This window comes from Zootoca vivipara, chromosome 7 (assembly GCF_963506605.1).
Source record: "Zootoca vivipara chromosome 7, rZooViv1.1, whole genome shotgun sequence".
Classification (NCBI taxonomy): Eukaryota; Metazoa; Chordata; class Lepidosauria; order Squamata; family Lacertidae; genus Zootoca; species Zootoca vivipara.
In genome coordinates, this window is record NC_083282.1 from 34605641 (window position 1) to 34623468 (window position 17828).

Below are 17828 nucleotides of genomic sequence, written 5' to 3' on the forward strand. Positions count from 1 at the left end.
ATATGGAGCCAGACCCAAAATACTTTACAGTTGTCACTTGCTTTTAAAAATATTTAGTCAACATACTGGTATATTTATTTATAGAGCATCATAGAGCAGGTGTTCCCAAACTGCAGTCAGCTTTGTCCCTGTGGTCTACAGCATGGACCACACAATTAAAAATCATAAAGCACCTAACACAGTGCATTACAATTGCTACAACAGCAGAAAAACCTTGAAGCAGCCCACCAAAACCCTCAGTAATATTCAAGCAGTCTGTGGCCAGTCTGGGGTGGGGAGTTTGGGGACGATTGCCATAGAGAGCAGACAACGACAAGCCAAAGGATACAGTGAGGTTCCACCCCCACCTTACACAAATCAAAGCAGAAGATGGTGGAAGGAACTGCTCTTTGCACCCTAGCAGGATTCTCCCAAACAGTAGAAATGCTCGAGAGCATACAAGGTATTGTTTCTGTGGATCATAAGTGTGGATTTCTGTTCCTTTCTTCTCCCATGATACTATTAAGTGTCTAGATAAATGGTGGCATTTGTTGGATATGGAGTACTCAGTAACCAAGGTGAATACAGTGGTACCTCGGGTTACAGATGCTTCAGGTTACAGACTCTGCTAACCCTGAAGTACCGTAGTACCTCGGGTTAAGAACTTTGCTTCAGGGTGAGAACAGAAATTGCGCGGCGTTGGTGTGACAGCAGTGGGAGGCCCTATTAGCTAAAGTGGTATGTCAGGTTAAGAACAGTTTCAGGTTAAGAACGGACCTCCAGAACGAATTAAGTTCTTAACCCGAGGTACCACTGTATTGTGGATGGCTTTGTCCCACTGACTAGATTGTTGCTGAAGCTTTAAAAATAAAATAAAATCCTACTGAATACGAGAATATGAGGACAGCTTTGCAGTAAGTACTTATTGACTGGGCATTGATTGTTTTGGCCCCCAGAAGATTATTGCAAAAGAATTGCACTCACTACTTTCTGTATTCCTGGAATAGTTGCTGTAATCGGAGACTAGAGTTAAGGGTTAAGTGTGGCATAAAAGCAGTTCTCAAAAGCAATAGTTTTGACTTGAGTTGAGGTTTTCGGGAAAGCTGTAGGTTTTATTTTTCATCTTTAAATCTGTATTCTTCCTTGATAGTAGTTCTTACAAATGTTTCAGTGGTTGTGGTATAATCAATTTTCAAATGTATTGTTCCTGCATTAAGTTATTATTTTTTTAATGAGTGTCTAGATTCTGTAGTCTTCAGGAAAAATTAATTTTGCTGTGAGACCCTATGGAGTGGAATACTAGGATGTACTAAAGGGGGTGTTAACATCATCATGTTCTATGTTTGTAAAATAGGGGTGGGCCTTTCTCCATCCCTCAGGACTCTCCTTAGGCTACACCAAAGGTTTTCAACCTTTTTGTGTCCTCAGCTCCCTTGACCCAACTATATTCTTCCTGCAGCACCCTTGTGGGGCTCAGGTGCTGAGTTATGTCACCCCTTGCCTGCAGAGCTGGCAGCCACTCAACCTTTTTCAAGCACCCTCCTGGAGTGTTCCCCCAGCCTCCTCTCCTCTCCCCTCTCCTTGGGAGTCCTCTGGGCAGCCGCAGCTGCCACCCTGGTCTCTGAGCTCCCCCCTCTGCCCCAAAGAGAGGTGCCTCTTCACACTGCCCACAACAGCCTGGGAAGCACCCCGGCCAGCCCCAGAGGCACCATTTGCCTGAGAGGCTTGTAGACAGAGCTGCTGCTGCAACAAACAGCTGTGCAATCATTTGGGAGGCAGAGACATGAGAGGGCATCAGAGGAGGGAGGAAAGAAAAGAAAGAGGGACAGGGGCCAGTGTTGCTCGTGGCACCCCTGACTGTCATTCAAGGCACCCCAGGGTGCCACGGCACACTGGTTGAAAACCCCTGGGCTACACCATTTGTCCCAGGCCACACACCTGCCAATCCTGTTTTACATTCTCAAATACTTTTGCCTATGATTGAAATGTAGCCATTGCTCCACCTACTGATCCCACCTCTTCTTAAATGTTGTTGTCCATGGGGACATGTGGCTCTCCAATGGAAAAAAGATTCCTTGCTGTTGTAAAATGGGATGTTTGGAACATCAGTAGACTTGGATGAGAGTTTTTGAAAAGTTGGCTTTGGCTCTGTATTTTAGCTATATTATAGACAGAATGGAAATCCCTCTCTCCCCACCTCAGATATATAGCCACTCTAGTTTAGAACATTTAGATGATTAAAGTATCGTATTTTTAGAGCATTCCTAAAATCCTGTTCTGTTAAACTGAAAATGATATTGGCATTATTTTTTTGTAGCCTAAAATTTGGGGATTTGATACTATTTTCTGTTTTCTTATTCAGGGCTGAATAAATTCTGGATTATCTTGAAGTCACATCTATTTAGCTGGCTTGGGAGTTCAAACAGCCATATAAATGCCGGTATGTATTTTAATGTAATTACAAAGACCCTGATGTTGGGAAAGATTGAGGGCACTAGGAGAAGGGGACGACAGAGGATGAGATGGTTGGACAGTGTTCTTGAAGCTATGAACATGAGTTTAACCAAACTGCAGGAGGCAGTGGAAGACAGGAGTGCCTGGCGTGCTATGGTCCATGGGGTCACGAAGAGTCGGACATGACTAAACGACTAAACAACAACAGTGTTGGCAAATTTAAGACCAAACCACACACCATTAAAAAAACAAAAACAAAACATCAGTTTAGTCCCTATTTCCTGCCAGCCAATAGCATATGTGGTATTGTGGCAACTTAAAGATCCAGTTTGTTATAGTATAAGAATTGGTTAGCCAGAGCCCACTCTGTCAGTTGTATGTCCTGAGTACAGAGAGAAAGGATTTTTTTCCTCCTTCAACAAAGTGAGATCACAAAGTCAAGCAGGAAACAATAGTGTGTTTCTCAATGCTATGCAGAGCACAAATGAATCCAGAATTGATGCAACAACTCGTCTGCATGGGTGACCCCTTCTGAACTAGGGGGCCACTGGTGATACAGAGGTGGAACATGATCTGTTAATTTATGTGGCGAGTGACAGTCCCATAACTTGTTGTGTCCAGATTCAGCAGTGTCAGATTTGTGGTGGTGTACTCTTTTTACTGTTGGAATACTATCTTGGTATTTATATCATTAGGAGTGTGTGTCCTGTTAGTAGTGGCTTGTGAGAGGGAATCTAGGTTCTAGCAAACAGAGAACCAGAATCAGAGCTTGAGAGGATGTAGAGCAGAGGAGAAGCTACCATTTGACTTGCTCACTAGCAAAATTCTAAAATTCGCCCCTCTCCATTGATCAAGACCTGCACACTGGTCTTGAATCTATCAATAGCTGGAGCTACCTGTACATCGTTCAGCCCGCTACCCTACACCTCTGAATTGCTCGTAGCTGGCTGCTGCAGTGAGATATCTGGTATGTGCCACCCACCTTTGGAGGAAAGCGCCATTTAATTTTTAAAAAGCACTTTTTAGAAAGCTGTACAGTGTCTACACACAGGAAACGGCATTAAGCCATCCATTTCACTAAGCAGGCGAAAGAGCAAAAGCTGTTCCAGATAAGATGATTTGCTGTGACAGTGCCCTGAAACTCCCCCCCCCCAGGCCCCAAAACGGAATAGCTGATGTTATTTGCAGTTAAAATCAATAAACTAATATTGACTGTCAGTCCCAGCCAAAAATGTTTGTGTCTTAAAAGCTGGATAGGATTCTTCGTTAGCATCTCACTGTTGCAAGAAAACGGTGTATCCAAAATTGACCATAGTTACTAGAGTCTTTACTTTTAATAGTATTTTCTGGAGTTTTTTCTCACATTGATGCCTACACAACCTTAGCTGCAAGACAAGAAGGAAACGGAAGTACAATCTAACTCTTTTGTGTACTGTTCTCTGGTTCTTCCCCTTTCATGTACCTGTATATAGTTTTTTAATGTAAGAGAAGACTGCAAAGCCATGGCTTTCTGTGCCAAACTGAGAAGTTCCAGGAAAAACGAAGTGAACACAGAAGCTCAAGAACCAGGCCTGGAAGTAGCATTCTATTTGCAAGAGAAGCTTTCTCTTAGGTATACGTCTGGCAGGTATACAGCAGAAGACCTCTGCATTGAAGCTGCCCGGAAATGCTGTGAGTTTTAGTTGTCTTCTATACTACTGTTTAACCTGAATGCCAATGCAGTTAGCTTAGTGTGCTGTAGCCTAGTGTCTGCTGAAATTCCCCAAATAGGTTTTTCTCCCCCCCCCACCCCTTTTAATCTTGTTTGTGGGCCTTTGGAACACTCTTGCTCTGTAGGTTATTCCTTTGAGAAAACTAGAGTTTGTTTTCCCTTAATGGATTTAGAGTTGGCCAAGAATTCATGGCTTCACTGTGTTATCCAGTGAAAGACTGGGCCCACCAGAATGCTGCCGCAATAATAATCATTATTGCTAATAATATTTATGAAGCTTAGCTTTATAAAAGCTTTCCAGTGTGACTTACAAATATACAACACAACATATAAAAACCAAAATAAGTAAAAATGAAGCACAATATGAGGCAATCAAACCATGAACACAATCCTTCCATTCCTTAGCGCTGGTTTAAACTACAACAGACAGTCCCCAAAAGAAAATACCACTAGTCGCCAACACTCAAACTAATCCTATTCCATTCTCAACTACCTTTTCTGGTTTAAATAAAATGATTTTCTTATATATTTTTTTAAAAAATATCCCTTTAGATATTGTATTAGTCCCCACCCCCTTTTCATTCATAATTATTAGTTAAACAGATTCTCAGCATTGCCTCTGCTTGTGTGGACACCATGTATAAATGTGACCCACACTAAGTCAGTCCTCCTTGGGGATGCGGGTGGCGCTTTGGGTTAAACCACAGAGCCTAGGGCTTGCCGATCAGAAGGTTGGCAGTTCAAATCCCCACGACGGGGTGAGCTCCCGTTACTCGGTCCCAGCTCCTGCCAACCTAGCAGTTCGAAAGCACGTCAAAGTGCAAGTAGATAAATAGGTACCACTCTGGTGGGAAGGTAAATGGTGTTTCCGTGCACTGCTCTGGTTCACCAGAAGCTGTACGCCAGCTCCCTCGGCCAGTAAAGCAAGATGAGCGCCGCAACTCCAGAGTCATCCGCGACTGGACCAGGGGTCCCTTTACCTTTACTTTTTTAAAGTCCTCCTTAATATGTCCTGTTCCCTAATATGTCCTCTTCCATCTTACCAAGGCGTGCACTGGTCACAATATTTGGTTTGTACCTTGCTTTGGAAAATAGCATTTGATCTGAAGCGATTCTGAGGCTTTCAGATTTGGTTTAGGGTGCAGGCCTGCATCCTGATACAAGCATCATGTCTCCCACACTCACTGTTATGGATATTTTTTTTTAAAGTCCCTTTGGCAGAAGTAGATGATTTTTCCCCTGTGCAGACCAATATCCACCAAATTAAGGGGTTTGTACTGGATAAACTCCCCCCCCCACACACACACAAAAGAAAGGGGCAGGCAATAACTTTGCTATATTTTGGTTGAACTGAATGATATTTATAGGCATGGTAGTTCCTTCTGAGGAGATGCATCTTGTCAAATTTCAGAAGGGTAGCTGTAGTGGCTTTCTTGTAAGGACGGTTTAAGGTTTCATATCTCCTCTGTTCTTCTATTGACAACTTATGTCAAAACAATTTCCACTTCTCTCATGATTGCTAACATGCAAACAGGGCTGAAGTTTCTGTATTTGTTTTATCCAACTTTGTCCTTACAAGTGTCTAGTACTGTGCAATTTTCTCTCTCCCCCAGATTGGCACACAGTGATTGACTGGCTGCTATTCACATGCAACATGCCCTTTAGTTCTAGGTATCTTCTGCTCTGCTCAGTTCCCTATCACCTCTTTCTTTTTAATGAGTTGTGCGAATACATATTTAGTGTGCTTTTTCCCAAGCTGATGAATTTACATCATTTTCTTTTAACAGCTATATCTCCATTGTGCCACAACCTGTTTGCACTCTTTGACGAACACACAAAGCTGTGGTATGCCCCAAATCATGTCTTCCAAATAGATGACAAGACTGTACTTCGAGTACATTATCGCATGAGGTACATGTAACAAGACTTTTATTCCATTGTTACATCTTTTCAAATAACTCTGCCTTTCTGTAGAATATGGTATTTAACTCAGTTTACTTTAAAATGCCACCAGTCCTCAGACTATAGCTTTGGATATCTCTTTCCAAAAGTCTGACTTGAAAGGTTTGAAAAGGTTTTAGTCTTATTGCTTATGACACAAAATGATTTTATTGTAACTTTTATTATTTGATTGTTGCCTTGAGTTTCCAGGGGTGTTGAGAGAAGATTAGGTATAAGTTCAATGAATAGCTAAGCCATGCATAAAGTCATAATTATTTGGTTTGATGTAGTCTTACAATTAGGGTTGCCATATTTCAAACACTGACAATCTGGACAGAGCTCCCCTCCCCTTAGTTGTTGAGCTTTTTCTTTTCTTTTCCCAAAATCGCTTTTAAAAATGCTGTGCACTATATATATATAGTGTACACACACACAGAGCGAGAGATACCATATATATTATTTTTGTTGACCAGGTTCTATTTTTGTATTTGCTGAGTCCTTATTTTCCAGTCTTACATTAAAAAGGTTAAATTTTGCACATGACATCACATGGTTTCCCTAAGTCCCGTTCTTTACTTTCTCAAGGTTTTACTTTACTAACTGGCATGGGACAAACGAAAGCGAACCCTCGGTCTGGCGACATTCTCCAAAGAAATCAAGGAGTGCTTATGAGAAGAAACTAGCACAAGAAGGAACACCTCTACTTGATGCAAATTCACTAGAATATATCTTTGCACAGGTAAGTTAGAGAGTGATTTTATGTTTGGTGATATAGCTGCAGTATCCTTAAAAAAAACACCTTCAGTACAATTTTATCTTTGTTTCTTCAGGAGGGGGATGGGTCTCATGATCATGTTCATGACCTGATCGATTATTTTTAAAATGATCCATATAAAATCCAATTTAAGTTCTCCGTTCGTACACTGTCTAAAAGCAGTAGTGATTAGTGAAGTGGTGTGGGTCACTGGTGGACCTCCGGTGCTTGCCAAGGGTAGGGGCACATGGAGCTTGGCCCAGTGTTGTGCGTGGCAGAGGAGCCAATCTGATGCTTCCCACCTCCATATGCTGCACATGAAGCTCCCTGCACCTTGCCTCTCCCCTCTCCCTCTCAAGAAGTGCCAGTGACTCACTGTATTGGGAAGCAGAGGGAGCCATGTTGCTCCACCCACACCACTGGCCGCTACTGACTAAATGTTCAGCAATGGTTTTTTTTTAATAGATTCGTTTTAATTTTATATTTCTTTAGATGCACATCTGCAGAGAAGCTACCTATAGATAATGCGATATAAGTAAATTATGTGAACCTTTTTGCATCGTACACGTGGGCCTCTTGATCCTACATGTGTTAACTATTTATTTTTTTGTCGTGAAGAAGTGGCATTGCCCGTTTGCTGAGTCAAGCTTTAAAATGTTTCACATGAAAGGCTCAGTTTCTTCATGGGTTTCTGGTGGTTGAAATGATATAGCCATGCCTTTAGCTAAAAACAGGTTTTCCCCGCTTTCTGATTAGGGACAGAATGATTTGATAAGATGCTTTGCACCTGTTCGGGATCCTAAAAATGACCAGGAGGTTAATGAAATTGAAAATGAGTGTCTGGGGATGGCTGTGCTTGCCATCTCACACTATGCACTTAAAAAAGACCTGAAGTTGCCAGATGTTTCCAGAGACATGAGGTGAGTCGGAATTTTTATTTTTTTAAAGTTTTTATGAAGTTGAAGGCATTCATAGTACAAATGTGCCATAGCGGGTCCTGAACCTTTATTGGTGTGAACTGTAATGACTTAAGTTGTCACTGAACTAGTCTAAAGCATTTTAATGGTGCGTCTCTCAGTAGTTGATGCGATGGAATTCTTGCCTTCTGCCCTCAGAATCCCAGACACAATTCCGTACCACTCAGTTATCTCCTGTTGTTAACAAAGCAACAGTATGTGCCTGTGTTGTCTTGTTGATATTGCATGACTATAAGAGAGTAGTTTAGCCAGGGCTTTGCTGACTTGGAAATCTTCAGCCTGGTCTCAACTGTACCAATCAAGTAGCACATTTCTGCAGTTACCAGAAGCATTACCTTCCCTCTTTAAAAAGTAAAGGGACCCCTTACCATTAGGTCCAGTCGTGACTGACTCTGGGGTTGCAGCGCTTATCTCACGTTATTGGCCAAGGAAGCCGGCGTACAGCTGGTCATGTGGCCAGCATGAATAAACCGCTTCTGGCGAACCAGAGCAGCACACGGAAACGGCGTTTACCTTCCCGTTGGATTTGCACTTTGACATGCTTTCGAACAGCATGTTGTCCAAAACACTACTTTTATTAACTAGCCATGACAAATATGGTAGCAGTTGGGGCCAGGTAAACTCTGACTTGTTCTTAAGAGCTCCTTTATATCCCTGGAAGTATGAGCCTTGGTCAAGGAAATAATAATAATAATAATAATAATAATAATAATAATAATAATAATAATAATATATTATTATTATTTATACCCCGCCCATCTGGCTGGGTTTCCCCAGCCACTCTGGGCGGCTTCCAACAGAAAAATACAATACAATAATCTATTAAACATTAAAAGCCTCCCTAAACAGGGCTGCCTTCAGATGTCTTCTAAAATAAAGGTGTTCAGTGGCTGTTCCATCTGGACATGTGATTCAGGAAGGTCGTCTGTCTCTTGCTCGGCACATTTTGTGCAGAATGTGGTGGTTGACCAAGCTATATGGTTCTTAATTGCATTTGTATTGCTACTGATCTTTATTGCTAAGAGCCATAGACATCACAATTCAATACATAAAGAAATAGAAACAAATTGAATATACTTCATCAGACAAAACACATATTCCATCCAGTCTGCAGTAACCATGCAGACCTGAGCAATAAACTGCAATACAATATAATAAATAAAAGAAGCGATACAAATATAACTAAAAACAATATGAATATTCAGTGCAGTGGTTGTCTCTGTCTCCCATCTTCAACCACAAATCCACACACACAGGCTGCAGACCTCCTGAATAAATCTTCTCAAAAACTGATGGCCTTCAGGTCACAATTTGGGAATGCCTACTATAGATCAAGGTTTCCCAACCAGCCTGTTTTTGGACTACAATTCCCATCATCCCTGACCACTAGGGCCCTGCAATTTAGGTATGATGGGAGTTGTAGTCCAAAAACAGCTGGAGTCCCAGGTTTCAGAAACAATGCCTTCTGTCAGTGGTGGACACAGCAATGGATATCAACCCTCTATTTCAAGGAGAGGTTTTTGAGCCGAAAGGGGGATAAATTGAACCACATATCTTTAAATACATTGCACTCATAAACAACAAATATGCTTTTATGTGTTTACGTATATCTATTCAGATTTTTTATCTGATTTTTTAAAGGGTTTTTTGTTTCTCTATACCTTGTTTTTCATGAAATATCCCCTTGGGCAGTTTAGAATAAATGAAACATTGACAGAAACAATGAATATGCATCTCTTCCCCACCCCTTCCCAGCTATAAACGGTATATTCCCGAAAGCCTGAGCAAGACCATAAGGCAGAGGAACTTCTTAACCAGAACACGGATAAACAATGTCTTCAAGGATTTCCTTAAAGAATTTAACAAGAAGACCATTTGCGACAGCAGCGTTTCTCCGCATGATCTGAAGGTGAAATACTTGGCAACATTGGAAACGTTAACGCAACATTTTGGTGCAGAAATACTCGAGACTGCCTCGTTGTTGATTTCATCAGAGAATGAGAAGATCTTTGACACGGGTTACTCTGAGACCATACCATGTTATCAAGTGATGGTAACAGGCAATAATGGAATCCAGTGGCGGCTGAAACCAAGTGTAAGTATCATAAGGAGCATAAGGGCCAGTTCCATTGACTAGCTAAAAGTCCTTGCGTTGGAGGAATTGTTTCGTTGCATTTCACCTATTTATTTAAATAACATCTGTACAGCATTGTTAATTTAAGAAACGGCTATAATCAGGAATCTCATAGGTAAACCACCCAGCCTCCGAGGTCATGAAAGTTGCTGCCAGTTGGTAGCTATGGCTTACATGCGTTTACTTATTTATAAACACACTTTGTACTGGTAAAAGTGTCGTCTTAAATAAGGTTTCATTAGAACAAGACTGTACAACAGAAGGAAGTTCAAGCAGTGGACAGAGATCTTTTCAGTTATAGGACTTTTGAACTCTTTGTTTGATGGGTGTGAGATGATGAAAGAATGAATGAAGGAGCAGGTGTTTGCATTTCAAACCTGCTCATATCATGGTTCAACACTAATGGGAAGTCTTGCACTTCTAAAGTCTCACTTGGGGCTCATTCCACTTGCCACACCATTTTCTCCTGGGGAAACCCGGTGTTTACTGTTGAATTGGAACAAATGGATGATGTTTGTTCAGATTCAGTGGTAAAAAGTGGGTTTTCCTTGGGACAAATGAAAAACTGCTTGGACCCATGCTTTCTAGCCACGGGACAAGCAGAAATGTGAACAAGCCCTGTAATTCAATTATAATTGAAGAAATATAAATTTGCCTTTTTGTAGGCCAACACAATTGCCTACAATTAATTTGATTTCACTTTTATCATTCAGTGTTCTTTTCTGTGCAAGCACACGGCACAACACACAGTTCCAGAACTGTTCAGGTTCAGGGTTCTTATATCTTTCTGCCCCTAATCCACATGTGTTTATGTCACACAGGTTACACAGAGCGAGAGAGAGAAACACAAAACAAAGAGGAAAAGATCAGATGGCAAAGCCAGGAAAAACGAAGAAAAAAGTAAGAGAGAAGAATGGAATAGTTTTTGTTACTTTCCCGAAATTACTCACCTTGTGATCAAAGAATCCATGGTCTGCATTTACAAGCAAGATAACAAAAGGATGGTAAGAGCTCTAGATCCCATTACACATGTTCATACACTTTTAAATTATGTGCAAATGATAACAAAATTACCATTCCCTAATTCAATGCCCTTTGGTTGAAAATCAGTAGTTGCACTACGGAGGTTATTCTATCAGTGCAAATTATTAACAAGAAAAGTTTAGCATGTGACAAGGCTCATCTTACCCTTTTTGCAGTAGCCTGCTGAACCTTATTTGAAATTGGAACTTTGTCCCATTTACACTGTCATCAAAGGACTGGAAAATACACGAGACTCATCGTGTGTGTGTGTGTGTGTGTGTGTGTGTGTGTGATATCATCCAAACCACTTTAGCGAGATGTTGCAAATGTACTGACGGAAACCCAACTGTGTATTGTTAATTAAGGCAGCAATCTATCCTATGCGAATTGTTTGATTGTGCATACAAGATCTGCTATTTCCACCCCTACTGAACCAATACTGGGAAGCTGTGTCTGAGGTTCAGTAGATCTGAATCCAGAGAAGGCTGAACATTTTTGTAGGAAAATGCCAAGATCTAGAGGAGGTGTTTCCTTTTTAATGGGTCTTCAGTTTATTCTGCTCAGAGCAGGTGCTATGGATTTAAGCTGAAGATCCTTTAAAAAAAATAAATATCTTAGTTCCTCTCAAGTCCACTGTGTATGATAGATACACATTTTACAAACTTCAAAATCCTAAGCAAACAAATGGATTCCTAAATGTTGATTACTGTTGTTTCTTAATTGAAGGGGAATAATTCTTCATGAAATTACTTTTCTGCTCTAGGAATTCAAGCTGTCTTCGTGCGAGGAAGCTTTGTCATTTGCCGCTTTGATAGATGGGTATTTCAGGCTTACTGCAGATGCCCATCATTATCTCTGCACTGACGTCGCACCACCCTTGATAAAACACAACATTAAAAATGGCTGCCATGGTCCAATATGGTTAGTTGATATCCTTCAAATACTATAGCTTGCAAAGTTTTGTTCACATAAGCAACATGCATGTTATTTCTCGCCAATGCTACTTTGGACTCTGCAGAATAATTAAAACCAAAGTGAACGGTTACATTAAAGTGAAGGAACTGATAACAGCTTCAGCTGCTGAAGTTGTTCTTAAGGTATTCCCTTCCCACATTCAGTGCCACTGGTTAACTTAATAATATTATGAACATCTAGAGAAGATACCTCCATATGGTGGTACTTGTGAATAAGCACAATGTGTTTAATCAGGATTTTGCAACTGTTCGCAACTTGTGGGAACTGTATCTAAATAAAAGATAGTAGTAGTAGATTGTCTCTTTCTCTTTTTGAAACAACTTACCTCTTGGATACTTTGTTCAGTAATCTTAAAAAAAGGTTTAAAAAAACAACAACAAATGTTAAGAAATATGAGTCACAGTCCAAAATTTGAAACTGCTCTTAAACTGCTATTTACAGAATCTCCAAACTTTTAAGGTCATGAAAACTGAACTTGATATTCTGAATTTCTCACTCTTATTTTTATTTGGAATTCCCGATGGCCCCTACCTGAAATGTCTATGCTGTGGTTACCCCATATTTAAAAAAATTGGCTCAGTTTTGCTACATGACAGAGTTGCTTTCAAGAGGCTTTTGAGTATAACTGCTCATTTCTGAACATTTCCAGCACAGACTATGCTATCAACAAGCTGAAGCAAGAAGGAAATGAGGAGGGGATGTATGTCCTGAGGTGGAGCTGTACAGATTTCCATAATATCCTCCTGACTGTTATATGTAGTGAATATTCACAGGTACGATAAGAGTTATCATTTATATGCCCAATAGCTTTATCCTTAAAGACTGTATTTTGATCTATAAAAAATAATTTCTGGATTTAGGACTGAGAAAAGTCTTGCCTTTGCTAGTTTCATATGCTCATAAGACTCCAGCACAAGCGTGACATTTTGTTCCTACTTATTTCTGAGAGAGCCTGCAAGCTGAAACTAGCTGAGTCTATTTCTGCAAGTGACAAATATAAAGAAACTTCCTACAATGTACCTTTCTGCTATCTGGAAGGTAAACTAGAGACAGGGAGTGGTTGATAAAATAATAATCTAGGTGTGGCGGGTCCTTCTCATCTGTAGTATTTCTACTACCAGTTAGATAAGATAATCTTTATTGTCATTGTCCTCTTGCGGGAACAACGATGCGGTAACTCGGTTACCACATCCACTCAGATAAAGCATTCCACATAATCCAAAATTACTACAAAACCCTAATTAAAACAGTGCAATACGATACAATATAACAAGTAAAATAAGATGACTTCAAAGTCCAGACTTTCCATTTAAGGCCAAAATCGCTCTAGAGAAGAAACTGTTCCTGAGACGGCTCGTTCTTAGAGTGTGATCTATGTGTAGCTAAAGTATTAATCTGAAATCTGTCATTGTACCTCTCTGATTGAAATGGCATTGTTAACTGATTAGCTTATATTGGATGACAAAGCTATTGTTGACATTGTTCCAGATTCTGGCTGAGAAAATACATGTGATGTTTCCTCTCATTATCATACATGTGATGAATCATCCAAGACTCCTTCGTTGTGTCACAAGATAGGATGAAAATGCTTCATCAAATGCTTGATAAACAAACCTCTAGTATGATTTCACTGCATTTACTGGAATCTCCTCAGGAATACATTTAGACCTAATTATTATTTACATGTTACTTGGGTTAACTTGATGATAATTTATTCTATCTCCATTCCTTCCTCACAGCAAATGCTGAACCCTGCAAAGCAGTACAAGAACTTCCAGATTGAAATGACCAAAGATGGATGTCGTTTACATGGATCTGATAGGTTATTTCTATCTCTGAAGGAGTTGATGGACCATTTAAAAGGACAGATGCTTAGGACAGACAATATAGTCTTCACACTAAAGAAGTGTTGTCAGCCAAAGCCAAGAGGTAGAGTCCTTAAGGTGGTCTTTCTGTAAAGCTATTTACAGAAGTATACTTCTCACAGAAAATCTTTTAACTTCAACTTGTGTTTCTCATAGAAAAAGTCCGTATCTCATCTAAGCTTTCTGTGTTTTAAGAGTATGTTCAGCATATATTTTTACCTACTACAGTAATGCCCCAGTGCTGGCTAATTGCCACTGTTCTGGAAACATCGCATGAAGTGGAAAATCTATTTGAAGTCTCTTAGTGAATGGTTTTTTGTATTTCCAGAAATCTCCAATTTGCTGGTGGCGACAAAGAAATCCCTAGAATGGCAGCCAATCTGCCCGTTGGGGCAGCTGAGCTTCCACCGAATCCTTAAAGAAGAAATAATACAAGTAAGCGATCATGACATTTAAACATTTTATGCTTTCTTGTTACTCGTTGATAAATCTTAATACCAGTGTCTAAGAAAATGGAGGAAAACACTGATCACCTTATCCCAACCTCTGTTGAAATCAGTTGTAAATGTTCAGATAACAATGCACCTTCATGTTTCTGTGGTAACAAAAAGGTTAATCTCTGCCTTCTTAAAATCCTGCAAGTTATTGTATGCACTGCTATTAATCTGTTGCAAAAAGGATGTTCTAATCTATTTTTGGAGAGTGAGCTGTTATTAGGTGAAAGGTTACTCAGATCAGTTTGTTGTATAGAGGAAGACTTCCTTAATAAGAAATGCATACCACACATGATTCTGTAAAGCATGGGTATATATAGAGTAACTTTACTACAATTTGCAGACCAATCTTGTGACTCCAGAATTCATCTGAGTACAAATGACTATTATCAAAGCTGTCCCATCAAACTGACTTGCTGTCTGAAGAAAAGATAGCAACCCAACTGGAATTACTTTTTAGGATTTCAAAATAATTGCATTCATATCTTGTTAGTTTTAAAAAGAAGCCATTAGGCGAAATTCTAATTATATCCAATTCACATTGGACTCATTTGATATCAATGCAGAAGACTGATCTCTAGCATCTTATCTATCAAATGAGTATAGTACAATTAATATACCTCTTGATAATGAAAACCCAAAGTGATGTGATGGTCCTTGCTATACTAAAGCCAATGGATAAGTATGGCACAATTTCTAACTGTTGGATTTAAACTATACTTTAGGGTGAACACCTTGGAAGAGGAACAAGAACACAGATTTACTCTGGGGTCCTTAGGTATAAGGAAGATGAGGGCTATCAGTCTGAAAAAGCGATGAAGGTTCTCCTGAAAGTCTTGGACCCCAGTCACAGGCACTTTTCTCTGGTATGTTTCACTTTATGAAATGGCTGGTGTCACTGCTGCTAAGTTTTTATAGGCAGTCTGGAATGCAAGACAATAAATATACAGTGGTCCATCGACTTACAAACTTAATCCGTTCCGAATGCACAGTTCGTAAGTTGAAACGCAGCTTCCAATAGGAAAATTTTTTTGGAAAAATTTGTAAGTTGAGGAAACCACATTTAAAGCTGCCAACGGTTTCCGTCCGGATGTAGAAAAATTCGTAAGGGTGCAGCCATTTGTCCCGTCCGTAAGTCGAAACCTACGGATGTCGAGTCATTTGTAAGTCGAGGGACCACTGTAAACGATTGTCAACCCCATTTGAAATTACGGTTTATAACCTGGACGGGAGTTCATACAAATGTTTCTGAGGCTACATCAATGCATATTTCCACTTGGGAAGAGATAAAATACCGATTTATTAAAGGTATTCATTGAACCGAAACTAGTCTCTTCGTATGTGAAAGATCTGCCTCATGTTCCCAGTTAGTAATTGACATATTTTATCAGGAAATCAATCTTTCTTGCCTAGAGGGGAAGATGTGTGTTGCATAGGGGTTTCTCATTTCCTGCGTGTCATTATAGGGTAGAAACAGGTGCTGCATCTTAAGATACTGCTCCTATAATGGTGCAGACCAGCAAGTGCTTCTTGGACGGCACATCACTGGAGCTTTAGAAATGCAGCAGACTGCTTCCCTTTATAAGTCATTAGAAACTGGCAAACCTATGTTTCTGTCTGACACGTTGCAGCCACATGAATCACTCCAGGATCTTTCTGTGGCTGCAGAACATTACATAAAGCCTGTTACCTGGGCTATTGTAATTGGTGAGGGGAATTTTGCTCATGGATAATAACAAATTCAAGCAGTAGTTTAAACATATGCGCATCACTGAACTTGGTTATTGTTTAGACACTGGCTGTCTCTAGACTTTTACTGTTGCTTCTTCCTTTCATAGTTTTGTTGATCTAAAATCTCTGCATTGTCACCCTGTGTGTGTGTGATAGGCCTTTTTTGAGACTGCAAGCATGATGAGGCAGATCTCCCACAAACACATCGTCCTCCTTCATGGAGTTTGTGTCCGTGATGTGGAAAGTAAGTGAAATCTTTTGAGTACTGCTTTTCAAAATGAAGTGGTAGTTGAATTCCTCATCTTAAAATTACATCTCCATCTCTCTCTCTCTCAATTTAAATTTAAAAAAATCATTCTGGTGATGCATATGCTTCTAAATTAAACCTGCCTGAAATATGCCTTTCTTGCAATTTCCCCCTCAATTAAAAATGCATTAAAGAGATTGAAGTATCTGTGCTCTTCCTACACCACTACTTTGTTTTTCCTGTGTTTGTTGCAGACATTATGGTAGAAGAGTTTGTTGAATTTGGACCTCTGGATCTCTTCATGCACCGCAAGAGCGATCTGCTCACTACTCCTTGGAAATTCAAAGTAGCAAAGCAATTGGCAAGTGCATTGAGCTACCTGGTAAGTCCCAGATGTTATCTACTGATAGCATTTTTCTTTAAGTCTTCCATATCACAAAATGCAATTTGCATTGGCTATGCTTTCTGATAAGCCTGTTATGCACACATAGGCTCAATCAGTCTTGAAGTGATTGGAAAGGTGGGGCAGGGGGAAGCTTGCCTTCTGTGAATGAACTTCAGTAGTGTTTCGTGAACTGTTGTTCTAAGCACGTTTTTCAGATTATTCAAAAACATTTTCAGTGCATTTGGATGCCATCGTCTTAACATGCCAATTTTATGACATTCTCTTATAAATGCAGGAGGATAAAGATCTAGTTCACGGAAATGTTTGCACAAAAAATATACTCTTGGCAAGGGAAGGAATTGACAATGAATATGGACCTTTCATAAAACTGAGTGACCCAGGAATTCCAATAACAGTGTTGTCTAGAAAAGGTATTCTTTTAGAAAATAGTTTTCATCAGAATTGTAAAGGAAAAAAACCTTACTTGTATCATTACCTGTATCATGCATCTGTATTTGTGTATCAGTGTGTATGTCTAGGGTATGTTGGCACTAATTTTCCAAAGAGATGCACTGAGAATAGCTGGCATTGTCCATATCTCAACTAAAGCATCCATGACAGATGGCCATCCAACCTCTGCTTAAAAACCTCCAGGGAAGCAGAGTCCTCCACCTCCAAAGGGAGTCGGTCCATCCACAGTTGAATTGCCCTTAATATTAGAATTGGGTTAATATTAGAAGGACTAATTTTTCCACAGCATGGTACTGAATGCTATAACTTAATTGCACACTGGTTGCATTTACATGCTCATATCTATGTTTCGACTCTCTGCTTGCAGTACTTTGTTCCTCCTTTTGTGTGAGCAAACAGACAAGCCAGTTAACTATAATTTTTCATTTTGTTCAGTGCTATTGAACAATAGAAACTAGGATTCTGAAGCAATTGACTAGCCCATGATATGAAGCCAGCTTTGAAGTTGTTTGTGTTTTTAAAAAGTGTTGGAATAACTCTTATGTGCAGCCCTGAAATTTGGCATACATGGGTCCAAGGGGCCAAAATGACTGGGGGGGGGGATGAAGAAAATGTGATATTTATACACCCTTCCTGCAATATAGGGCACTCAAAGGATACCTCAAAATGGGCAAACCGTTCACACAT

The 17828-nt window shown here is 39.9% G+C and overlaps 1 protein-coding gene across 3 annotated transcripts in view; it reads left to right on the plus strand.

The window, feature by feature from the left end:
- Positions 1 to 17828, plus strand: part of JAK1 (Janus kinase 1) — a 40207-nt gene that overhangs the window by 9983 nt on the left and 12396 nt on the right. For 2 of the 3 annotated variants that reach the window (XM_035122781.2, XM_035122782.2), the window contains exons 2-16: positions 2342 to 2419; positions 3906 to 4104; positions 5932 to 6055; positions 6671 to 6824; positions 7596 to 7759; positions 9572 to 9911; positions 10772 to 10954; positions 11737 to 11894; positions 12598 to 12721; positions 13688 to 13877; positions 14142 to 14248; positions 15033 to 15173; positions 16195 to 16282; positions 16540 to 16667; positions 16966 to 17101. In XM_035122781.2, the coding sequence (XP_034978672.2) occupies positions 2414 to 2419; positions 3906 to 4104; positions 5932 to 6055; positions 6671 to 6824; positions 7596 to 7759; positions 9572 to 9911; positions 10772 to 10954; positions 11737 to 11894; positions 12598 to 12721; positions 13688 to 13877; positions 14142 to 14248; positions 15033 to 15173; positions 16195 to 16282; positions 16540 to 16667; positions 16966 to 17101 (2242 nt within the window). In that variant the 5' untranslated portion in view covers positions 2342 to 2413. The remainder of the gene's footprint in view (positions 1 to 2341; positions 2420 to 3905; positions 4105 to 5931; positions 6056 to 6670; positions 6825 to 7595; positions 7760 to 9571; positions 9912 to 10771; positions 10955 to 11736; positions 11895 to 12597; positions 12722 to 13687; positions 13878 to 14141; positions 14249 to 15032; positions 15174 to 16194; positions 16283 to 16539; positions 16668 to 16965; positions 17102 to 17828) is intronic. The other variant, XM_060276832.1, reaches the window with a different exon arrangement.